Below are 26,585 nucleotides of genomic sequence, written 5' to 3'. Positions count from 1 at the left end.
AGTAAAATTCCAGAATATCATTTAAATAAAAGTGGAATGAGTCATGTTGTGTCGCTACACCTTTCCTCACCACTGTTCCACGCAGGCTCTGGCTCGAGAGTTGAAGTCTCTCAGATCTTTGGATCTGCATGGCTCTGGTAGTAGAGGGCATTCTAGGAGATGCTCCTTTGTTTGAGATACCTCACCGCTGTCACAGTCGGTAGTATCAGTTTGGCTGTATCCCCACTTTTGCACGAGTGCGCTGCAGCAGCCGACACCAGTCCTGAGACGATTGAGACACAGCCAAGGAGGCCAAGTCTCACTGGCTCCTGAGGGAAGAAATTCCTCTGGATCAAAAGATAGCTTGTGTGGCTTTGTCTGCAGATCCCTTGCAAGCATCTAGTCTACAAGGGCTGGACAGCATGCAAGAAACTGCTCCTGGACTTGAGCCTTAGTTGCTGGCTCGTGTTGAAAAAGTGGATGACAGGGATTACTAGTCTGCTTTGACCTTTCCACTCTTGATGAAACTCACTTTCTTATGAATGGTGGGGCAATACCAGCAAGCAAGTAAAGATCATCCACCTTCATAGATTCCAGGCAGCGAGAAATAGCTTTGCAGGCTGTGTTGAGGACTGGATCCATCTTCTTGTCACATGAGGAACGTTCCCAGACTGGATAGGCATTTCCAGCTGCTGAATAACAGGGCAAGGGCAGCAGTTCATAAGGTCATTGGGTCAGTTCCCAATTTAAGAGTTGGTCAACATCCTCAAGATGGTGTTTCCGGCTCTTACCTTTGCCTTTGCTTTAATGATATGAACTTTGTTGCTGATGTTACGCCAAGGTATATTGGCTTAGAGTTGTGTGCCACTCTTCTCCCATACCACCAAACATTAAGTTCTCGGTTTGAATCTCTGTTCTTAAGATGAAAAGCATTGATGTGTCTTTTCAGACTTATTTAGTCACTATAAATCAGTGACCCTGATGACTTCTATATGGCAGAAACAGTCCCATTGTTATCAAACAACAAAGTCTTTGACTCACCATGAGCAGTTCCATGGAACATCTATTTGTTTTTATAATAGTTATTCTTGAGCATAGCACAGTTTCTGTAGATATAACACTTGTTTCCTGTCACGCCTTTGTACCAGTATATAGAAACATTAAAAAAAATAGGTGCAAGAGTAGGCCATTCGTCCCTTCGAGCCTGCACCACCATTCAATAAGATCATGGCTGATCATTCATCTCAGTACCCCTTTCCTGCTTTCTCTCCATACCCCTTGATCCCTTTAGCCGTAAGGGCCATATCTAACTCCCTCTTGAATATATCTAACGAACTGGCATCAACAACTCTCTGCGGAAGAGAATTCCACAGGTTAACCACTGAGTGAAGAAGTTTCTCCTCATTTCGGTCTGAAATGGCTTACCCCTTATCCTTAGACTGTGACGCCTGGTTCTGGACTTCCCCAACATCGGGAACATTCTTCTTGCATCTAACCTGTCCAGTCATGTCAGAATTTTATATGTTTCTATGAGATAGTACAGGAGAGTACTCAGCAGGAGTTTTTTTTTTAAAATGAAAAGGGCTCCTAAACATTTTCCCTGGTGGAATGACAAGAATATTCTATTTGTAGGCAATAATTATTGAAGCTAGTATAAAAATAAGCTTACATTAACCTACCTTGTAAAATAGCAAAAAATTCTATTTCAATGGGTCAACAGGTTTATTTAAACAATTTTGAAGATGGAAATTATAATCAGTCCTATGACCCTTTTGTTAATATTAATGCATGGAATGTTTCAAATTATTACTTTTAGCAATATGGCTTACTATTTAAATCACCAAGTGTATCAATAGTCACTGACCTATTTTAAACTCTTGTCCGCCATCTTCCCCCCACCCCCAACCCCTCACACACACACATGCCATTTGATGACAAACAACTGCAGACAAATAAGGCAGATATTTTAAGGTTTATTTTATATATTTTACAAAGTTATAAAACTCTCAGTTCAATACTTTATTAGGAATGATACTACTTCCCATTCAGAAAAATTTTTTAAACTAAAATGCAACTGAAAACTTAGGTCTGTTGAGCTAAAAGGATCAAGAAATTATACAAAAATAACTTCCTAGTGTAGGTCAGACAGCATCAGGCCAACGAGCATCACTTTCTGTAGAGTTAACCAGTAACAGCAATATGGAACTGCTAATAAATTGGAAATTATCAATTAAGTTCAGGTTCATACACTATCGGCAAATACAGATGGATCTTTTCACATTTAAACAAGTTAACAAGGGACTATTTTACTTATCAAAAATGTTCACAGTTGGTAAACTTGAACCCTACAAAAAAAATCACAGAGGCTGATTTGTTGTTCATCGCCTTAGATAAATAAAAGCAACTTGTAAAGTTACAAATGTTTGCAAATGCAAGCAGAGTTTGGAAAATCATGCAATAACGTAGTGTTCAAGTCCTTTTCCACCTCAACTTTTCAGGTCTTCGCCATGCAGCTTGCAGAATTCAATGAAGAACCTAAAGATCCACTTTTTAAAATAATTTTATTCATTCTTATCTCATGCTGAATCTAAATCTGAACTGAATACTTTTTTTTTCTTTTTTCCATGTTTCTTGTGCTTCTTTTTCTTATTTAATTTCTGCTTAATAAAATGTAAAAAAAAATGCTATTAGTATAAAAGACAGTATTGTGAGATCACATAATCCAGACTGATACTTTCCTCTATAATACTGTTTTAAGTGTCATAGAAATTGTCTAGTGAGATAACATATTTGTCTGTAAATTTTGGGCAAAGTAACTAGCATGGAATAAGCTTATTTATTTTGTTCTGTACATGGTAACATTTATGTTGAGCTACTGTCCAAACTCCTATTAGTATTCACACATCTCTTGAATCAGATTTTTAATGGATAGCTGCTTAGTTGATAGCTTCCCATCCAGATGGGTGAACTATTATTTTTACTTGAGATCTTTCTGGATAATATACGGTACTGATCATCTTAAAACCCCTCTTCCAAATATATGCATCATACAGATCAAAGAACCCCCGATGAATCTAGAGGACTGAGTATTATCTATGTTTTTTGCAAAGATTTGGACTGAGTTTTGATAGCAGATTTATACAACAAGCTTCCTAGTCATCAGAGAACATTAGTTTCAGCTAATTTTTAAATTATATTTTCAAACAATCTTGCTCCCTTTCAGAGATGTAGCTTGCATCATGAAAATAGGTTAACAAATAACTACTGCAGTGCACAAACTAAATGTATGTCTTTATATATGCATCACAATATTCAGACACACTTAATTTTGCAGAGAGGCTTTGGAAGGGAGATAATACCTGGACAATACAAGTCATGAACTATTTTTACTTTTCATTCGTGAACTGAATTTTAAGGTCCAAGCGTTCAATGATGTTACTGTGCAATTTGAGTACCTACCCATTATCTCTATTCTGTCTCCTGCTGCTCAGCCAATTTCCTAACCAGTCCACTAATTTAGTCACCTCCTCAAAAAATTCAATCAAGTTTGCCAGGCATGGCATACCCTTCACAAATCTATGCTGGCTCTCTGATCAACTGAAAACTTGGTGTTCAGTCACCCTATCCTTAATGATAGACTCTAGCAGTTTACTGGCAAAAGAGGTTAGGTTAACTGGTCTATAATTCTCGGTTTTCCGACTCTCGCCATTCTTAAATAGCATGTGCAATTTTTCAATCTAAAGGAATGGTTCCTGAACCGAGAGAATTTTGGAAGATTATAGTTAGGGTATCTGCAATGTGCTCATCTAATTCCTTTAAAACCCTGGGATGGAAACCATCTGGTCCTGGGGATTTGTCACTCTTTAGTGCCATTACTTACATTAATTTTATTGAGTCTCTGTCCCTGATTCAATATTAGTTTCCTTGGGATTTCCGGCACACTATCCTCTACTGTAAATACTGATGCAAAGTAATTAGTCAACATGTCCGCCATTTCCTTATCATTGACAATATCATCGCTTTCAGTTTTTAAGGGGCCAACATTGCTCCTGAGTACTCTCTTTTTCCTAATATAAATGTAAAAATGTGTTGATTTTGATATCCCTTGCAAGTTTCTTTTCATATTCCCTTTTTGTAGCTCTTACTACCTGTTTTGTGACCCTTTGCTCCTCTTTGTATCTTTCTCACACAAAACATAGAGAATGCGGGACAACAGATTGGATAGCAGAATGGGCAGATAGGTGGCAGATGCAGTTCAACATACAAAAATGTTAAGTAATAACTTTTGGAAGATTAGGGAAAAGAAATACATCTTAAATAGCAAGATTTGAAATAAGAGCAAAGCAGCAAGGGGACCGTATGTGCAAATACACACATGATTAAAGGTGGGACTGCAAGGAGATAAGGACATAAACGGTCAACAAAATCCTTGTTTTGCATCCAGATGCATAGAATACAAGAGCAATGAGGCAATAATTAACTTGTCGAAGATCTTAATTAGATCACAGCTGGAAGGATTGCACTGAGTTTTGGGCACCTCATTCTTGGAAGGATATAAAAGCAATGGAAATGTAAAATGTGGATTCACCAGGATGTTACTAGGGATGAGGGGTTATAAGTTATGAAGAGAATTAACAAGTTAAGAAATTTTCACTAGAGCTGAGAAGGCGAGCAGGTGACCATAATGGAGGTCTTCAGGATTATAAAGGGTTAAGATAACGTGAATAGTCATAGATTATTTTAACTGGTCCACAAAACAGTAATGAGGGGGAATTTTTTTAAAGATAATCACAAAGATTAGAAAGAAATTTGTATTAGTAATAAAAAATGGTACTGAACCAATTAATAGGACTGAAAGCCTATAAATCCCCTGGATCTGATGGCCTACATACTAGGGTTTAGAAAGAGGTGGCTATAGAAATAGTGAATGCATTGGTTGTTGCTATATATGAATAAAGAGTCTTACTGGATACTGTGAGCTCAAAGTAAAGTGTGACCGTAGTCTTTTATTGCAGGTTTCCAGAGTGCCTCTCCAGCCTTTGAGGCCTCCTCAAGTATCTGTGCTCCCAAGGGATTGTGGAATCCCTTGGGACTCCAGAGGATGAGCCCTCTGTTGTCTGTACAAGGTATATACAAGTTAACATACATAACAGTTGTCATCTTCCAAAATTGCATAGATTCTAGAACGGTTCCAGTGGATTGGAAGGTAGCAAATATAACCCCACTATTTAAGAAAGGAGGGGGAGAAAAAAAAGGAACTACAGATCAGTTAGCCTGACATTAGTAGTAGGGAAAATGCTAGAATCCATTATTAAGGATGTGGTACTTAAAAGGGCACTTCGAAAAGAATAATAAGATTGGGCAGAGTCAACACGGATTTATGAAAGGGAAATCATGTTTGACAAATCTGTTAAGAGTTTTTTTGAGGTTGTAACTAGCAGAATAGATAAGGGGGAACCAGTGGATGTGGTGTATTTGGATTTTCAGAAGGTATTAGATAAGGTGCCACACAAGAGGTTATTAAACATAATTCAGGCTCATCGGATTGGGGGCAATATACTACCATGGATTGAAAATTGGTTAACGGACAGAAAACAGAGAATAGGAATAAACAGGTCATTTTCGGGTTGGCAGGTAGTAACTAGTGTACTGCAAGGGTTGGTGCTTAGGCCTCGGCTATTCATAATATACATCAATGATTTGGATGAGACGACCAAAAGTAATATATCCAAGTTTGCTGATGATACAAAGCTAGATGGGAATGTAAATTATGAGGAGGATGCAAAGAGGCTTCAAGGGGATATGGACAGGCTAAGTGAGTAGGCAAGAACATGCCAAATGGAATATAATGTGGAGAAATGTGAAGTTATCCACTTTGGTAGGAAAAAATAGAAAAGCAGGCTATTTTTTAAATGGAGAGAGATTGGTAAATGTTGGTGCTCAGAGGGACCTGGGTGTCCTTGTACACGAATCACTGAAAGTTAACATGCAGGTACAGCAAGCAATTAAGAAAGCAATGGAATGATGGCCTTTATTACAAGAGGATTTGAGTTAAGAATAAAGACATCTTACTGCAATTATATAGGGCCCTGGTGAGACCACAACTGGAGTATTGTATACAGTTTTGGTCTCCTTACCCAAGGAGGGATATACTTGCCATAGAGGGAGTGCAACAAAGGTTCACCAGACTGATTCCTGGGATGGGGGTGAGGGGATTGTCCCATGAGGAGAGATTGGGTAGACTAGGCCTATATTCTCTAGAGTTTACAAGAATGAGAGGTGATCCCATTGAAACATACAAAATTCTTACAGGGCTCGACAGGGTAGATGCAGGGAGGATGTTTCCCCTGGCTGGTGAGTCTAGAACCAGCGGTCACAGTCTCAGAATAAGGGGTCGGCCATTTAAGACTGAGATGAGGAGAAATTTCTTCACTCAGAGGGTGGTGAATCTTTGGAATTCTCTACCCCAGATGGCTGTGGAAGCTCAGTCATTGAGTATATTCAAGACAGAGATTGCTAGATGTTTGGATATTACGGGAATCAAGGGATATGGGGATAGTGCAGGTAAGTGAAGTTGAGGTAGAAGATCAGCCATGATCTCATTGAATGGCGGAGCAAGCTCAAGGGGCCAAATGACCTACTCCTGCTCCTATTTCTTATGTTATGTTTTTATGATTGGAGGACCAGACTCATGTGATCCCAGGTATGCTTCTGCACCGCCTGCATCCCTGGGATCCGTGGGCCATTACGCTGCCCTCTGCCTGAGACTGCAAGTTTTTGCAGCCTCGCCGCCACCAGGTAGTTTCGTAATTTACTCCGGAAGTACGCCTCCAACCTCAATTTCTAGCCCATTATTGTACACATCATTAATTTCCACTCCTTCCCCCAAGCACTATAGGGAGAATGCAGAGAAGTAACCAGAATCAACAGTTGTATTCCATAAGAAGTATAACCATGTTGCTATTTTGAGGAAGTTAAATAGCAACAGTGTCATTTCTGTTTTCAGTAACTTGAACACGTGTGTGTGGTGGGGAGAGGGAAGAAAAAGGAAAACTTGGTTATTAGTAACGTGTAATGTAATGAGGAATCAGTGTACTGCCAATTTTATTACATTATGGTTTATCGGAGGGTTTTAATACTTACTGCAGTTTTATCTCTCTCTTCACTATTTTTCTTTTTCCTTGATTGTGCCTTAAAAATAAATGTACTCATTAATACAGTTGACTACCTAAAAGAAATACATTGGAAATCTGTGCAACACAAATACAGAGAAATGTCCCTTGAAACTGTAGCACAGCAATGTTATTTAGCTCCTATTTTTAAAATTATTTTTATTCTTTAAGTCATTACAATTGTTAAACTTCACATTTACTGCAGGCATGTTTTAAATACCTTTTCATAAAATAAACACAAGGTGGGGGAGGGGGGGTGAAACTCAGTTTTGCTTAGGTGATATTATTCGAAGGTTGTGCTTTCAAGTCACTCTCTAAGCATAAAAACATCTAGTTTGATACTCCACCGCAATCTCAGATACTTCCCTTCAGATGAGACTTGAAACCAAGGACTTGTCTACCTTTTTCAGTTATTCAGGTAGATGTTTTTTTTTAAAAAAAAAGGAAAATCCCATGGTACTTGATTTGAGAGTTTTCCATTGTCTGGGCCAATATTCCTCCCTCAACCATCACCACCAAAATTAAATGAACTGATCATTCATCTTTTTGCTATGTGTGATCCAGCTGTGCACACAATGGCTGACATATTTGCTTAAGGGTATCAGTAACTTCACTCTTAAAAAGTAATTAATTGTATGAAGCATTTTGGGACATTTCTGAGATGTAAGGCCGAGCTATATAAAATGCAAGCCTATCTTTTGCTTCTTGCACAATTCACAATACTCGCCCATCTGCTAAACATGCTCAACAAACAAGTAACCAGAATAAACTATTGAATTCTGTAAGAAATATAATCTTGTTTTCAATCACAATACTACACCGCCCAAACCAGCACACCTTTAAAGATTTAAATTTTAATCCTTACTGTGCCATAGATTAGTATACTTACCTGTGTACCATCAGCTTCTGGGTCATGGATTGATTTGGTTTTAACTATGACCTATTGCTCTCAACCTACAGTCTTTGGGAAAGATAATGCCTTTGTAGCTTTTTAAAAAAAACTTATGAACGCCCAATTTATTGGAAATTGTTTCCACCCCAAAATGGAGGTACAAGATGGGTTTCCAATTTTTTTTTAATTAAAACCTTTTTAGTTTTGTAATTTTTGCAATACAGCACAGTATCTACATCATGCAAGGATTTTTAAAAAAAGCACAATCAGAAAGAGAAAAATGTTAATAGCACATGTTATACAGCAGGATATTATAACAATAAACTAAGTTTATAAGTCAGACACCAAAGGCAAGTTTAAGCAGATCAACAGTAACTAGACAAAAGATACTGGGGCTGGATTTTCAGCTTTTGGGGTTTTTAGGCGAAAACGGTAGCGATACGTGAAAATGACTGTTTTCTCTGCACTACCGATTTTAGGCCGAACTTCGGCCTTTGAGGTCTGTGCCCGGTAAGGAAGGCGTTCCACGATTATTCGTGGCGCAAAACGTGAGTTTCTGCAACTTTATTGCTGGGTCGTTTGCGCTTGGGAGGCCTTGGGAGGGGGAAAAAAAATATTCAAAAAAACATTCCAAAAACATTACCACAACCCTTAACTAACAAATCGCTGCAAAAAAAAAAAGATCAAAAAATAAAAACTTTAACTTGCCTTTTTTGCAGGTTTTCTAACTTACCGCTGCTGGCAGGGCTGCACAGACAGATTTTACCTGTTGCTGTTCTGGGCGCGGTGTATGGGTCGGGAGACTGCTGAAATGCGGACAGTAATGCAATCCGCGTCGTTACACATCCGGCCCCGCTCTCCCTGGTGGTACGTCACATCGCCGCCGCAAACAAGGAGCCAAGGATCTCGCCCGGGCGTTGCAACCGGGTTTTCGCCGTGGAGGGTCAAAACGTGGCGAAAACCCGGTCGCAAACCCCTCGAAAATCCAGCCCATGATTGCAAGAGTTGTCAGGAAGAAAAGGCCAAGGAAAACCATGAGGTTAATTCCATTTTGGGAGATGGGGTTGGGCCTTAGACAGAAAGTGTCGTGGCTAACATTTATCTTTCAACCAACACCGCTAAAAGAAATTATCTGATCATATATCTCATTACTGTTTGTGGCACTTTGCTATGCACAAATTGACCACGTTACAACAGTGACTGCACTCCAAAAATAATCCACTACCTGTGAAATACTTTAGGATGTAACAAAGATGTGAAAAATGCTACATAAATGCAAGTTTCCTTTCTTTATGCAATTTCAACTAGGGAAGACATAGGTTTGCAGGGCAATAAAAGGAAATACTGTACCATGTAAAATAGGCACAGGCACTCAGGTGAATAAGAGTGTGTTGAAGGAGAATCCCCAAAATGATTTTAAAAATTGGAAGGGCTTTTCCATACTATGCTGAATGCCATAGTTTATTCAAATCATACAATTTAGTTTAAATAAAATGTGGATTCTTGCAGACCTATTGGGAATCTTGCCCTGTGTTACCTAAAAGCAGATTTCCATTGTGAGCAGGAACCCAGATTTAAGTTTAAATATACCACCAAACCAGCTAAGCAGATCATTTATTTCATTTGCTGTTTGGCTTCTACAGTTGCCTACATAACGAGTGGCTACATTTAAAAAATAATGAATTAGCTGTTAAGCACACCGGAGGACATAAATGCAAACTAGTCTGTTTGTTGTTTCTTTCGCCTTTAATTCCATCACCTTTTTTTGTCCCTGAGAAGATAATCACCTGCGTTATCTAATTCTAAACATTCCGGTCACTTATAACTGTGTTATAGAAGTAAATGATCACAAACTGCAGTATTGAAGTGCTTTTGCTCACAAAACTGGCTTTAGGCTTTGAACTGGATTAACAGTCTGGGACCAGTGAAAGATGCTCTGATGGCCCAAAAGAGTCTAGGGTGGATCTGCTTACGTTATCCTGGGACCTCCTCTCCCTTAATGCTGCCAGGTCCTGCCTCTCCACCAATAGTGCCAAACCTTCATCCCCTTCAATGCCCCAAGCACCCCTCCCAGACACTAAAACCTCCTTTTCAGTCTTTCCTGACACTGGGACATCTAGGGCTCCTAGATGCTGGGACAAACGCGCTTCCTATCCAGTACTACCAGACCTCACAAGCTCGCTTCTCAGATCTTCAGGAGCCAGGTACTCTCCTTCATCAGTGTTCCCAGACCTAGTCCAATCTGAGACTTCCTCCCTAGTGGTATCAGACCCAGCAGACTGTGCACCAATGCTGATGGACACTGGTAACTCCATCCAATGCTCCATGACCCTGGGACTTCCAATGTATACCCCCATCCCACACATACACAGTGTTACAATACACGAGCACATCATTCCCAATGCTACCAAACCCTGACACAGCCATAACACTGCGTCCCCAAACTCAAACACCTTGCCCCTAGTTTTGACACATCCTTGGAGCTCCTTCAATGCTCCTCTTCCCAGAATATCTCTAACCAATATCAGTAGACAGACAGACTCTGGTACCTCACCTCAATGGTCCCAGACTCTGGGGCCACACACACCATACACGTCTGCTACACCCAGGGTCCCCCCTATTATTTCTAATAATTGTAATTTTGCTCATTGTACCAAGCTTACTCAGCCCTACGACATCGACCAATACAGACAAGATCAGCAATGTCATGGGAACGTCACCTTCTCCAAGTCACGCACCATTCTGATTTGGACATACAATCAGCGTTCTTTCATTTTTTAAATTCAGTCATGGGATGTGTGCATCACTGGCAAGGCCAGCATTTGTTACCCATCCCAATTGCCCTCAAGAAAGTAGCGGTGAGCCGCATACTTGAACTGCTGCTGTCCGTGAGGTTAAGGTACTCAAGAGTTATCGAGTCAAAATCCTGGAATTCCGTATCCAACATCATTGTGGAAGCATCATTGCCATAGAGATTGCAGTGGTTCAAGGCAACCTGCCACCATCTTCTTACAGCAACTGAAGATGGGCATTAAATGTTGGCACATCTGAAGAATAAATCTTTACCCCTAATCAATTCCATTATAATGTATTTAATGACTTATAAGAGCTATGAGCACTTAAAAAAAAAATAGACAACTGGTAAAGCAATAAAGAGCAACATATAGCGAGTACCACATGTGGCAGGCTGCGTTGGTGATCTGGGCAACCTAGGGATGGCTAAAAGTAGGTAGTAGACTCAGAATGAGGTGGTGGGAAGCAAAGACAGCTGTGAACATTGGGGGGGGGGAAAGCAAGAATAGAAAAGTTTGTTAAAATGTTTTAAAAAGCAACCTAAATAGATCAGAGAAGTATTATCCTGAGTTATGGGGAACAGAACTGGAAGACACAGTTCAGACTATCTTTGCATCAGCAGCATTTAGTGTCCGTTTCTTCAGTTCTGATTTGCTGCTGCTGTACTTTGAGCTAATCCACAAAGTGCAACAGTGAAAGTGTGACAACAGGAAGTTGGTACAACAAACGCTAAATTCAAGAACTTCAATATATGACTAGTTGTCCACTGTAGACCAGAGGATTTGATGTATCCAATACCTTTGTGTGTCATGGTTTGTATCTGTTTTCTCTTTTGCTTTCCAGGTTTTCTTTTTGTTTTATCTTCGTTGGGAAGTGCTTGATGGGACGTGCTTAGTGAATGATGGATGGTGGTATTCTTTTTTTAAAAAAGCTAGGTGTGGATGACAGTGTGTGCTGTAATGCTTGATATGGTTTTCTTTGCTTTATCTAATCTGGTGCAGGATGATGTTATGTTGTGCTCTGTATTCTTTTGTTTCTATGTTCCTGATATATCAGCCTTATATGTGAATTTGTGTTATTGCTGTATTCTCTTTATTGGTTGTGTCTTTTAGGTCTGATATCTTTGCCCACATTGCGTTTTTGCCATCTTTGTTATGTTGTTGGTCCAGATGTACTTGACTTCATATGATAATTCCCCGTCTACTGATCTGCCCAATCTCTGTTCCCACTGTTTCGGTCTAGGTCTTGTTCCTTCCTTCTCGTCACATTTGCATGATTATTGTTTGAGAAAAGAAAGGAGGATCTGAGGAGGCTTCAACAAGAGAAGTTAATGTTTCAATTCCACATCTGGCCTTAAACTTTTCGATTTCAGTTATATGTATCTCTAAGTTTTTGTGCTGGATAATGAAGGCAAGGGAGCGGCTACGGACAACAGGAGGTCTGGGAGATGATGGAGATCATGGAAAAGCCCACATTACTCTTGTGGGGCCTGGAGGAGTTGGGGGGAGGTTTTAATTACAAAATGGAAAGCTTTTTTCTCTTCACTTGTTCTTGGAATTTGGGTGACAATGGCAAGGCTGCATTTATTATCCATCTCTACCTGCACTGAGAAGATGGTGGGGGGACGTTCAGAAGGTATCAAGAGTCAATCATATACTGTGGGATTGGAGTCACATGTAGGCCGGCAGATTTTCTTCACTGAAGGACATTATTGAAGAGCTTTAAAAAAAAAACGACATTCCGGCAGCATGATCAATATTGCGTGCTAGCCTGCAAATGAACAGATCTATTGAATTCAATTACATAACTTGTCATGGGGGGAGAGGTGGAGGGTTGCTAGTCCAGTACCATAACTATTATGCTACCATACCCTAGTACAAATATGGGCATAATAATTTATAATTAAAGTATAGACAGAAGATTTTTAACATTCGGTACATCTGTACTATAATTACTGTTCATATTAATGCACTTTTGAATAAAGATGGCCTCCCATACTTACGTAAAACTATTATTGTCCCTACCAATCACATACACAGAGCTCCCCCTGCAGATTGTGTCCATGCATAGATACAAAATCTACCACTGCTGAGATTGTCCACCCAATAAATGTATTATTATACATGCAACACCTATAAATGCTTTCTGACAACCATCTTTCTGAGGGTATCTTTAGCAGAATAAAAAGATGTGGGGGGCGGGGGCGGGGACGAGGATAGAGAACCTCACCTGTTTTGAGAAACTTCCCTTCTGAAGCTTGGCAGGATAACCAAGCTAAAATGTCTTTAAGAGTATGTATGGAAAAAATACTCTTTACTCCAACCAGATCTAACTCTAAAAAAAAATAATGAAACATACCACACTAGGGCTGGCATCTTAATTGGGCAGCCAACTGTGCAATATTTTTCAAAACCAGAGCATTAAAACGAGACACACTCCTTACTTTAATGTAGTTGCCCGCTCTGCCAACTACTCCACTGAATGTAATGAGCAGTAGAGCTTGGATAGCTAAGGCAAAGTAACATTACTTATCTCCAGAAAAACTGCAGGATAAAGTCACTGGAGGCCTTTACCCTGAAATGTTTCTTTAATACAATAACTGGTTCTTGCCATTGAAGAGATGTAATTTCTCTACTCATTGTACAATACTTGGTGCTGGAACAGCCTGCTGCAAGACACGCCAACATAAGTCATGCTGCCACATAGGGGCATAAACTAGGTACTGCAGAAAGTTAATGACATTTATAAAACCAAACTGAAGATTTTCTGTTGGCCCAATGTGAAATAGAATGAAAAGGTTGTACGTTTATAAACAAAGAGCACATTACTAACACAAGAAATTAAATAAAAAGAACTCAACATAGGCAAAGGAAAGGAAAAAAAAGATTTAAATCACAACAAAAATATTTGAAGAGAAAGGTACTTGGAAAAGTGTATTAATGAATATGGAGAAAAAGCATGGGATTGGATAACAAAAATGGTGAATGAAGATGGTTTCATGAGTCCAGAGGAACAGGAGTAAGCCAGTGTGTGAACTCTGTTGGATGTTCCCTATGCTGGTTGAGAAACCTCACTACATCCTTGATGTGACATTTCCACTGGGCCAGCAATTTAGGAACTATTTTGCAGTGTTTGATTCGTTCTATTTTTACTAACTGTCGTGACCATTAATCCCATTCCTTTCCAATTGATGATCTAGTTTTTTTTTTTTAAAAAGAACTGTAATTAAACATACCCCTGACTGTCCTTCTGCACCAGCCAGGTTTAAGATGGTGAGGTGCTTTTGTTTAAAGACCCTGAGCCTTCATGGAAATGCTTTCCCTAAACAGAAAATCTGACATCAAGAACCCACTACATGCGGAAATCAGAACAATTTACACCCTATACATTAGACCAGTTGAATATGTTGCACCCCTGACAGTGGAGTGCTCCCTCAGTCATCATCACTGCACTGGAGTGTCAGTTGAGATTATGTGCTCAAGTCCTGATCTGGGGCTGGAACATACCAACCTTCATACTCAGAGGTGAGATTTGCTACCATGAGCCAATTCTGACACCCAGATGGAATTTTTAAAAAATACAACAGGTCTGAACTAAATTTTGACAGTTATGTTGAAGCACTAGGAAATCAGTATCTCTGATAAAGAATCATCCCAAATTGCTGTTCAACAAAACAGCAGCCATACAAAAAGATACAGCACCCAGATTCTCTCATCAAGCTGAAAGATCCAACATTGTTAGTAAGGTGCTTTTTCCAACCAGAAAATTTAAAAGCTCTTCTCACAAGTAGATAAAAACATTACTAATGAAACTACATTACATTTGAGGCAAATAATCATTAACCAAGTTAATAAAATGCCAATTTACTGACCTCATTCTCTTCAGCGGAGTCTGACACCTCCTCTGAAGATCTTCTCTGTACTTGATCACGTTTCTTCTTCTTTTTATCCTAATTGAACAGAGAATTTAAAGCTGTTTATTCAGCAACTTGACGACCAACATCAAACAATACTTAAAACGAGTTTGGCACAAATGCCTTCAAGAAAAGTTAGCTTTCAGGGCTGCCATTTTATAAGAGCAGAAGAACATAAGAAATAGGAGCAGGAGTAGGCCATTTGGCCCCTTGAGCCTGCTCTGCCACTCAATAAGATCATGGCTGATTTTCTTGCTGTTGATAAGTTCTGGCTACTGAAGGAGGATATTTAGTTACCCAACATTGGCTTCCAACACCATCTTCATTGCTCCAATGAAATAAGTCACTGGTGTACTAGGAGACAAGGTTGAGTAATGAAATGTTATTTTCAGCACCCGTATCTGGAACAGCATGAAGATATTGGCCTGACTCCAGTTCCTAGCCATCCCAGTGTAAGTCGGAATATTAAAACTAAAGAAAATAAAAATCTAAAAGCTGGTGGGTGATTTTGTCCCCTCCCCATTTGAAGGAATATTCCAGCTAAGGCCCTCAAGGTCATACAAACTGGGGTGTGTCTACTCTGATAAGTTGTCTCAAAGTCACCAAAATTATTTTCTGGTATAGATTACACTTTGTATTGCATATTCAAGAAGTTAAACTGAACAGAATACTGTAGTATAAATGAACCTTTTACTCACTCGTTCTTTTTCAGTTTCCTCCTTGATCTTTCTCTTTTTCTTCTTTGTGGTTTCCTTAAGACAAACATACAAATAATTTTTAAATCAACTTTAATAAACTCTCAGCCTAGTAAAACAAAGCATATGGTAGCAGTTCTACCTTACTATCCATGTCACAATCGGTTCGATAGTCATCTGAGGATTTTCTCACAGTGCTATGCTTTCTCTTGCGTTTCTTTTTAACGTGTTTCTTTTCATCCTGTAATAGACATAACAAATTCTGTACTTCAATACTAGATCAATTTACTTTAATGCATTCTACTTGTGCTGATAGTTACACTATGTCAACCATCTACATTAGTAGTTTATGGCCAGTCCAAAAGCTTAGTTAGCATAATTCACCAAAGCTTAGCTAAATTTCACAAAAGCTTTTCATGTTGACGTATTTTCATTTTGAAATAGAACAATTGAACTTGTATAATAAAAACTTACAGTAACGTTTCAACCCAAACTTAGTAACATTCCCTGTATTATTTCGTAAAATCATAAATTGGTTACAACACAGAAGGAAGCCATTCGGGCAGTCAAACCTGTGCCGCCTCTCTGCAAGAGCACTTCAGCTAGTCCCACTTCCCCACCCTTTCCCCGTAGCCTTGCTAAATCTTTCCTTCTGGTACTCATCCAATTCCTTTTTGAAAGCCACAATTGAATCTGTCTCCACCTCTCTTTCAGGCAGTGAATTACAGATCCTAATCACTCGCTGCGTAAAAAAGTTTTTCCTCATGTCGTCGCCTTTGGCTCTTCTGCCAATCACCTTAAATCTATGTCCTCTGGTTCTCGACCCTTCTGCCAATGGGAACAGTTTCTCTCCATCGACTCTGTCTCGACCCTTCATGATTTTGAACACCTCTATCAAATCTCTTCTCAACCATTTCTCCTCTGAGAACAACCCCAACCTCACCACTCTATCCACGTAACTGAAGTCCCTCATCCCTGGAACCATTCTTGTAAATCTTCTCTAAGGCCTTCACATCCTTCCTAAAGTGCGGTGCCCAGAATTGGACACAGCACAGTTGCGGCTGAACCAGTGTTTTATAAAAGGTTCATCATAACTTCCTTGCTTTTGTACTCTTATGCCGATATTTATTAAAATCCAGGATCCCGTATTCTTTTTTAACCGCTTTCTCAACCTGCCCTGCTACCTTCAATGATTTGTGCATATACCCCCAGGTCTCTCTCTTCCTGCACTCACTTTAGAATTGAACACTTTCGTTTTATTGCCTCTCCCCGTTCTTCCGACCAAAATGCATCACTTTACACTTTTCTGCGTTAAATTTTATCTGCCACATGTCCGCCCATTCCACCAGCCTGTCTATGTCCTCTTGACGTTTATCACTATCCTCCTCACTGCTCACTATACTTTCAAGTTTTGGGTCATCTGCAAATTTTGCAATTGTGCCCTGTACACCCAAGTCTAAGTCATTAATATATATATCAAGAAAAGCAGTGGCCCTAGTGCCGACCTCTGGGGAACACCACTGTGTATCTTCCTCCAGTCCGAAAAACAACTGTTCACCACTATTCTTTTTCCTGTCACTTAGCTAATTTCGTATTCATGCTGCCATTGTCCCTTTTATTCCATGGGCTTCAACTTTGCTGGCAAGCCTATTATGTGGCACTTTATCAAACGCCTTTTGGAAGTCCATGTACATTACGTCAATCGCATTGCCCTCATCAATTCTCTTTGTTACCTCATCAAAAAACTCCCAAAAAATTACTCCAAAGACAGTTTGCAAATTAAGTCAGAGAAATTCCTGATCATGATCTATTCTATTTAAAAAAATATATAATCTGTATAATTGACTCCAAATTCTTCCCCAGAACATTTATGGAATCAAAGGTGCTCAATGCCCTCTTAACTGTCAGATGCAATGGTGAGTTTCTTGCAACAAAAATGTTAATTAAAAAAAAAAACACAAGCAGATATTCACCATATAAAATATCAGGGAGCAAGTTCAAGGCTCAGAGTGAAATGTTTAGAAATTGCTAGAACTTAGCTCTCATTGCTTATCACACCATAATCTCTCAAATCAAGCTTTCAATTCTTTCCCAGTTATTCTGTGATTGTTTCTCTCCATGTCTGAGTTTTTATTTTTGTATTTTTAATTGATGAAAGTAATGTATTTCAGTAGAAAATGGATATGTTTTTAAAGATGGGAGGAAAAATAAGCACTGCCAAAGTGAAATCTACACTTTCTTCCCCTAATAACATATGCTAACCAAGTGGGAAGGCACATTGCTTGTTCCTCGAGCTCTGCCAATCCCATTCAAGTCACTAAGAAATGCACATGAACATCTCATGACCATTTTCTCCCTCCTTGTACAAAAGGAGTGCAGCGGCAGGTCAGAGTGCAAAGGTAAGAGTTTGGTAAGTGGGAGAGTTCGGGCAAGTGGGAGCAGGTGGTGTTGCTTTGACTTGTTTTCCCCACCAGTGCTGACTCCCCGACCTGGGAGGAAAAGAAAACGAAGTGTGACGTCACAGCAAGAGGGTAAGTGATTGGCTGGTTGAATGGTGAGTAATTTTTCTTTTTTCCTTATCTTGCCAAATTAGGTTACTTTAAGGGTTAAGTCATGGCAGGAGAGCCCGGACCAGTGTCATGCTCCTCCTGTGCCATGTGGGAAATCAGGGACGCTTCCAGTGTCCCCGACGACTATGTGTGCAGGAGGTGTATCCAGCTGCAGCTCCTGTTAGACCGCATGACGGCACTGGAGTTGCGGATGGACTCACTCTGGAGCATGCGCGATGCTGAGGATGTCGTGGATAGCACGTTCAGTGAGTTGGTCACACCGCAGGTAAAGGGTACAAAGGCAGATAGGGGATGGTGACCATCAGGCAGAGCAGGAGTAGGAAGGTAGTGCAGAGCCCACTGCGGTCATCTCCCTCCAAAACAGATATACCGCTTTGGATATTGTTGGGGGAGATGGCTCACCAGGGGAAGGCAGCAGCAGCCAAGTTCATGGCATCGTGGGTGGCTCTGCTGCACAGGCGGGCAGGAAAAAGAGTGGAAGAGCTATAGTGATAGGGGATTCTATAGTAAGGGGGATAGATGGGCGTTTCTGCGGTCACAACCGAGATTCCAGGATGGTAGGTTGCCTCCCTGGTGCAAGGGTCAATGATGTCTCGGAGCGGCTGCAGGGCATTCTGAAGGGAGAGGGTGAACAGCCAGTTGTCATGGTGCATATAGGTACCAACGATGTAGGTAAAAAGCGGGATGAGGTCCTACAAGCTGAATTTAGGGAGCTAGGAGTTAAATTAAAAAATAGGACCTCAAAAGGTAGTAATCTCAGGATTGTTACCAGTGCCACGTGCTAGTCAGATTAGGAAGCGCAGGATAGCTCAGATGAATGTGGCTTGAGAAGTGGTGCACGAGGGAGGGATTCAAATTCCTGGGACATTGGAACCGGTTTTGGGGGAGGTGGGACCAGTACAAACCGGACAGTCTGCACCTGGGCAGGACCGGAACCAATGTCCTAGGGGGAGTGTTTGCGAGTGCTGTTGGGGAGGGGTTAAACTAATATGGCAGGGGGATGGGAACCTATGCAGGGAGACAGAGGGAAATAAAATGGGGGAGGAAGCAAAAGATAGAATAGAGAATAGTAAAAATGGAGGGCAGAGAAACCCAAGGCAAAAATCAAAAAGGGTCACAGTACAGCAAAATTCTAAAGGGATAAAGAGTGTTAAAAAGACAAGCCTGAAGGCTCTGTGCCTCAATGCGAGGAGTATTCGAAATAAGATGGATGAATTAACTGCGCAGGCAGCTATTAATGAGTATGATATAATCTGGATGGGTAGAGCTGCGGAATACCAAAGGGCAGAAAACGCTAGTGAGAGTTGTATACAGACCACCAAACAATAGCAGTGAGGTTGGGGATGGCATCAAACAAGAAATTAGGGATGTGTGCAATAAAGGTACAGCAGTAATCATGGGCGACTTTAATCTACATGTAGATTGGGTTAACCAAGTTGGTAGCAATGCAGTGGAGGAGGATTTCCTGAAGTGTACTAGGGATGGCTTTCTGGACCAATATGTCGAGGAACCAACTAGAGAGCTGGCCATCCTAGACTGGGTGTTGTGTAATGAGAGAGGACTAATTAGCAATCTTGTTGCGCGAGGCCCCCTGGGGAAGAGTGACCATAATAAGATAGAATTCTTTATTAAGATAGAGAGTGACAGTGTTAATTCAGATACTAGGGTCCTGAACTTAATGAAAGGTAACTTCGATGGTATGAGACGTGAATTTGCTAGGATAGACTGGCAGATGATACTTAAAGGGTTGACAGTGGATAGGCAATGGCAGACATTTATTGATTACATGGGTAAACTTCAACAATTGTACATCCCTGTCTGGAGTAAAAATAAAAAGGGGAAGGTGGCTCAACCGTGGCTAACGAGGGAAATTAGGGACAGTGTTAAATCCAAGGAAGAGGCATATAAATTGGTGAGCAAACCTGAGGACTGGGGGAAATTTAGAATTCAGCAGAGGAGGACAAAGGGTCTAATTAGGAGGGGGAAAATAAAGTATGAGAGGAAGCTTGCAGGGAACATAAAAACTGACTGCAAAAGCTTCCACAGATATGTGAAGAGAAAAAGATTAGTGAAGACAAATGTAGGTCCCTTGCAGACAGAATCAGGTGAATTTATAATGGGGAACAAAGAAATGGCAGACCAATTGAACAAATACTTTGGATCTGTCTTCACTAAGGAAAACACAACTAACCTTCCGGAAATACGAGGGGTTCGAGGGTCTAGCGAAAAGAAGGAACTGAAGGAAATCCTTATTAGTCAGGAAATTGTGTTAGGGAAATTGATGGGATTGAAGGTCGATAAATCCCCAGGGCCTGATAGGCTGCATCCCAGAGTACTTAAGGAAGTGGCCCTAGAAATAGTGGATGCATTGGTGATCATTTTCCAACAATATCGACTCTGGATCAGTTCCTATGGACTTGAGGGTAGCTAATGTAACACCACTTTTTAAAAGAAGGAGGGAGAGAGAAAACGGGGAATTATAGACCGGTTAGCCTGACATTGGTAGTGGGGAAAATGTTGGAATCAATTATTAAAGATGAAATAGCAGCACATTTGGATAGCGGTGACAGGATCGGTCCAAGTCAGCATGGATTTAAGAAAGGGAAATCATGCTTGACAAATCTTCTGGAATTTTTTGGGGGGGGATGTAACTAGTAGAGTGGACCAGGGAGAACCAGTGGATGTGGTGTATTTGAACTTTCAGAAGGCTTTTGACAAGGTCCCACACACGAGATTAGTGTACAAAATTAAAGCACATGGTATTGGGGGTAATGTATTGACTGGATAGAGAACTGGTTGGCAGACAGGAAGTAGAGAGTCGGAATAAATGGGTCCTTTTCAGAATGGCAGGCAGTGACCAATGGGGTGCCGCAGGGTTAAGTGCAGGGTCCCCAGCTATTTACAATATACATCAATGATTTAGATGAAGGAATTGAATGTAATATCTCCAAGTTTGCAGATGACACTAAACTGGGTGGCATTATGAGCTGTGAGGAGGATGCTAAGAGACTGCAGGGTGACTTGGACAGGTTAGCTGAGTGGGCAAATGCATGGCAGATGCAGTGTAATGAGGATAAATGTGAGGTTATCCACTTTGGTGGCAAAAACAGGAAGACAGATTATCTGAATGGTGACCGATTAGGAAAAGTGGAGGTACAACGAGACCTGGGTGTCATGGTACATCAATCATTGAAGTTTGGCATGCAGGTACAGCAGGCGGCGAAGGGAGCAAATGGCTTCATAGCTAGAGGATTTGAGTATAGGAGCAGAGAGGTCTTACTGCAGTTGTACAGGGCCTTGGTGAGGCCTCACCTGGAATATTGTGTTCAGTTTTGGTCCTCTAATCTGAGGAAGGACGTTCTTGCTATTGAGGGAGTACAGCGAAGGTTCACCAGATTGATTCCTGGGATGGCAGGACTGACATATGAGGAGAGACTGGATCAACTGGGTTTGTATCCACTGGAGTTTAGAAGAATGAGAGGGGATCTCAGAAACATATAAAATTCTGACGGGATTGGACAGGTTAGAGGCAAGAAGAATGTTCCTGTTGCTGGGGAGCTCCAGAACCAGGGGTCACAGTCTAAGAATAAGGGGTAAGCCATTTAGGACCGAGATGAGGAGAAACCTCTTCAATCAGAGAGTGGTTAACCTGTGGAATTCTCTACCGCAGAAAGTTGTTGAGGCCTGTTTGTTAGATATATTCAAAAGGGAGTCAGATATGGCCCTTATGGCCAAAGGGATCAAGGGATATGGAGAGAAAGCAGGAAAGGGATACTGAGGTTGAATGATCAGCCATGATCTTATTGAATGGCGGTGCAGGCTCGAAGGGCCGAATGGCCTGCTCCTGCATCTAATTTCTATGTTTCTAAAAAGCATGCCACTTCTACACGGAACAGAGCACGAGAACTCACTATAGATGGAATTACAATTGCAAAGCTGCAGTTCACCAATTAATGACAACGCGGAGCCCCGGGCATTGTGCAACTTTTACAAGTTTAGCGTCATTGCAAAGTAATGTCAAGATCCAAACTGACTCTGAAGCAAAACAAGAGTAAGATTAATTTTTCCAGGGAGTTTCATTCCGCTTTGCTCCAGTCTCAGATATCCGAACCTGAATCTGGATTCAGGCTGCAGTTACAATATAATTGCATAATTGGTGCAAAGCCAAAATGCTTCAAGCAAATTATGAATGCACTATTAAATAAATTTAGAGTTCAAGATATGCTGGTTTCCACTCTAAATAAAAATTGAAAATAATTTCCTATGGTGAGTTCATTCCGTAAAAGTAAATTTTGTTGCACAGAAAACATCTAAAGTTTGAATGAGAAAGGTTGGTGTCGCTGCAATGTCACAGAACAAAATCATAAAAGGTAATTATTCCTGGAAACAATACAATGGGAATAAAGTTCAAATTTCTTAATATTCCTAGCAAATTAATTTAACGTTCAATCCTCCAAAGACTAAGATTTTATTATAAAATCTTAATCCCAGAAGAGTTGTTAATGAAGTGCATAAATGACATTGTAGTCCTTGGAGGTTTAAAGAGCAAAGGCAGTCGAGGATGAGGTACTTTTATTTAAAATATTCCATTTTATATCATTTAAAAAAAAAAATGCTATGAAAATTGAGTTTGATGTCCTTTAAACAAGAATCAGCTCTCTCACTTAAGATCGGTTCTGCCACATGGCCTCTGCACAAGGCCTCTGCAGTGACATCTAAAAGCAGTGAGCATCACCATGTTTCAGATAGTGGCTCCAGAGTAAACAGCAGAAGCTCCGTATATTCAGATCAGCATGGGAGTCATAGGATCCATGAAAACCACACCACAGCCAATATAGTCCCACCGCTCTTAAGCAATGTCAGGTTGGTATGATCAGGGACCCTATTTCCGGTGTTATTGCTCCAGAATGCACAAGTGCAATTCCTATTACAGCCCTCATCGAAACTGCCCTGGTACGTGCCAGTAAGAAAACTGACAGTTTAATAAAATCAGATTTTCATTAAATCCTTTTCTTAAAATAAAATATTGGAGTGTTTTGAATAAAAAGTACTCACATTTCATTCTTCCTTAGGGCTTCAATTTAATGAACATTTTGTGGTAGATTCAAAGTGGTTCTGACATACTCACCTTATTGTCAGTGTCTGAAGAGCTGCTGGAAGAATCAGAGCTTGATGATGATGAGGAAGATGAAGACAGCTTGACCAAACACAATAAAAGTACAGCTTGTGAGATTTATCATTCATTTGATATAAATTAGAAACAGTAAAAAGCAAACAGGAATAGGCAAAAGCAAATGAAGAATTTGAAAAAACTGTTTCTTTGAAAATTTGCTCACCCTACTTTTCTTCTTTTCCTTTCGTTTTTTCTAGGTAGGAAGAGCAGCAAAGAATTACTGAATGCACAAGGCATGCACAATGAAATAATTCTTGAAAGCAGAACACACCTTATGCAGTTGATATTAAGGTTTTTACTATTTACTTTTTCAGGTGGAGTGTATTTTAAAAACTGCCATTAAGGAAATACCGAATGTGAAAAAAATAGCATTTTTAAGTTCAAACAGAAAAAATATTTGAACTTCTACAAATTAAATATAAGCTTAGCAAAACTTCACAATTTTACAGCAGCTGCAAGAATTGGAAGCAGTTTTGCAACCTAAGGATGGCATACCATTGGCATTCTGTTGTGTTCATACTCTATTTATTTGTTGCACCTCACAGGATGGGCATTAGAACCCTGCGGGAACTATTCACAGTTGTACGCATGCTGGTTCATGCCGGTTTGGGGACTCCATTTTGGGTTATATAAAAGCACAGTTAAGTTACATTTTTTCTGGCTCAGTTTGTCAGTTATTTATGTGTACACAACATAATTTGGCGACGAGGATGATTCAAATTAAGCCCCCTAACCCCACCTTTCCTCTCCACACCCGGGGATCCTCCAATTCCGTGGCCGAGATGGATAAAAAGTTTTTCTACCTACATCACGGCAAGTGGGTTAGACGGTGACAACGTAACACCAGCTCGCCGCTGTCCAATACTTATCCACTGCCTCGGCACCGAAGGCCAAATCGAAGACACGGAGTCCTAGAGAACTATTTCGGGCCAAAGAAAAGTATCGTGATGGAAAGATACCAATTTTGTAAAAAGAGGGCAAGGGAATGGTGAACCAATCAAACAGTACATAATTTAATTAACTGAACTGGCCGCTACATTTAACTTTGGAGCACTCACAGAGGAAATGATCAGGGATCAAATTATTGAGAAAACTACGATCGCCTGCATTCATGAATGCTTGCTAATGGAGGATGATACATTGACATCAGACAAAACAACTAATTTGACCATCCAAATCAAATCAGTGCTTTCTGACTCAAAAACGATCAGATTCCCTGCTCCCCCTATGTAGCAGACTGCAGCTACAGCCCATGTGCAAGGCATTCGTCCAAAGTGGATATCACAGCAGAGACCCAGGGCTAGTAATAAGCCACCCACTACGGATCGCTGGCTTCTTCCACTGCTTTAACTGTGGGGACAAATCACACTCAGCAAAGAGTCCTAACTGCCTTGCACGTGGGAAGAAATGCTCTGCATGTGGTAAAATGAACCATTTTGCTAGTGTCTGTTGCTCATCACAGCATATGCGACATGTGGACTACCCCGATATTAATGAACCCTGTATGGTTTATACTGTTGGTGACATTTCGCACATCGGTTCGGGCAAATTCAAGGACTGTGATGTAAACATTGACGGCACGCCCATCTGTCGCCTCAGTGACCTTGGAGCCAAAGTCTCCATATTGAGTGAGGCGGTGTACAAAACCCACTTCATGCACTGTCAACTGCAGCCCGCAACTTCCACTCTATATGCGTATTCCCGACTCCAAAATTGAGGGACTTGGGGTCATATGTGCCTGGATATACTACAAGGACATAACATTGGAGAAGTTTTCCTTTCATGTCACGAAGGGACGAAGCCTCATGGCTGTTGACCTTTTTGATAGGCTTGGGTTCAAAATTTACAACCCAACCGGCACACCTGTGTACACGGTGGACTTTGACAAGCTGTATCCCTCAATCTTCAGAGTTTGGAGTGACAACAAAATTCTGCCATCGTCCCCGCATTGACTCTTCCGTTACGCAGCGACTTCGCTGGCTCCCATTCGCGGTTCGCAATCAAGTATCTGCAGAATTAACGCGACTCGAATCTCAGGGAATCATTGGAAGCATCGACTCCTCACCCTGAATCTCGAACTTAGTCATTGCTTGGCATAAAAATAGGGAGATCCGCCTATGCATTGACCTGAAAGAGGTCAACAAGGCCATCATCCCCGACAAGTACCCTCTTCTTACCATCAACGAACTGTCTTCAGAATTCCATGGCTCAATAGTTTTCACGAAACTCAACATGCACCGCAATTACATGCAAATACCCTTTGCAGAGGACAGCAAACCGCTCACGGCATTCACAATGAACGATGGTCTGTATCAGTATCGACGCATGCCCTATGGGCTATAATCTCAGGATTGCTATCAGTGCAACGCGCTAGTTAGAGCAGAAATCACAGGGTAGCTCAGATGAATACGTGGCTTGAGGAATGGTGCAAGGGGGAGGGATTCAAATTCCTGGGACATTGGAACTGGTTCTGGGGGAGGTGGGACCAATATAAACTGGACAGTCTGCACCTGGGCAGGACCGGAACCGATGTCCTAGGCGGAGTGTTTGCTAGTGCTGTTGGTGAGGGTTTAAACTAAAATGGCAGGGGGATGGGAATCAATGCAGGGAGGCAGAGGGAAGTAAAATGGGGGAGAAGCAAAAGGTAGGAAGGAGAAAAACAAGAGTGGAGAGCAGAGAAATCAAGGGCAAAAATCAAAAAGGGCCACATTACAACATAATTTTAAAAAACAAGCCCGAAGGCTCTGTGTCTCAATGCGAGGAGCATTCGTAATAAGGTGGATGAATTAACTGCGCAGACAGCTGTTAATGGATATAATGTAATTGGGATTACAGGGCCATGGCTCCAGGGTAACCAAGGCTGGGAACTCAACATCCAGGGGTATTCAATATTCAGGGGGATAGACAGAAAGGAAAAGGAGGTGGGGTAGCGTTGCTGGTTAAAGAGGAGATTAACGCAATAGTAAGGAAGGACATTAGCGTGGATGATGTGGAATCTATATGGATAGAGCTGTGAAACACCAAAGGGCAGAAAACTTTAGTGGGAGTTGTGTACAGACCACCAAACAGTAGTAGTGAGGTTGGGGATGGCATCAAACAGGAAATTAGGGATGCGTGCAATAAAGGTACAGCAGTTATCATGGGTGACTTTAATCTACATATTGATTGGGCTAACCAAACTGGTAGTAATACTGTGGAGGAGAAACTCGGAGTGTATAAGGGATGGTTTTCTAGACCAATATGTCAAGGAACCAACTAGAGAGCAGGCCATCCTAGACTGGGTCTTGTGCAACGAGAGAGGATTAAATAGCAATCTGGTCGTGCGAGACCCCTTGGGGAAGAGTGACCATAATATGGCAGAATTCTTCATTAAGATGGAGAGCGACACAGGTAATTCA

At 40.9% G+C, this 26,585-nt stretch overlaps 1 protein-coding gene across 2 annotated transcripts in view; it reads right to left on the bottom strand.

The window, feature by feature from the left end:
* Positions 1-1,945: 1,945 nt before the first annotated feature.
* Positions 1,946-26,585, bottom strand: part of fam133b (family with sequence similarity 133 member B) — a 68,404-nt gene continuing 43,764 nt past the window's right edge. Inside the window, exons 5-11 of one of the 2 annotated variants that reach the window (XM_070880917.1) lie at positions 23,351-23,380; positions 23,143-23,211; positions 15,587-15,685; positions 15,448-15,501; positions 14,708-14,785; positions 7,123-7,170; positions 1,946-2,639 (exon numbers count right to left, since the gene is read on the bottom strand). In XM_070880917.1, the coding sequence (XP_070737018.1) occupies positions 2,556-2,639; positions 7,123-7,170; positions 14,708-14,785; positions 15,448-15,501; positions 15,587-15,685; positions 23,143-23,211; positions 23,351-23,380 (462 nt within the window). In that variant the 3' untranslated portion in view covers positions 1,946-2,555. The remainder of the gene's footprint in view (positions 2,640-7,122; positions 7,171-14,707; positions 14,786-15,447; positions 15,502-15,586; positions 15,686-23,142; positions 23,212-23,350; positions 23,381-26,585) is intronic. The other variant, XM_070880918.1, reaches the window with a different exon arrangement.

Source organism: Pristiophorus japonicus, chromosome 5 (assembly GCF_044704955.1).
Source record: "Pristiophorus japonicus isolate sPriJap1 chromosome 5, sPriJap1.hap1, whole genome shotgun sequence".
Classification (NCBI taxonomy): Eukaryota; Metazoa; Chordata; class Chondrichthyes; family Pristiophoridae; genus Pristiophorus; species Pristiophorus japonicus.
Note: the sequence above shows the minus strand (reverse complement) of the source record. Positions and strands in the feature narration are given on the sequence as shown.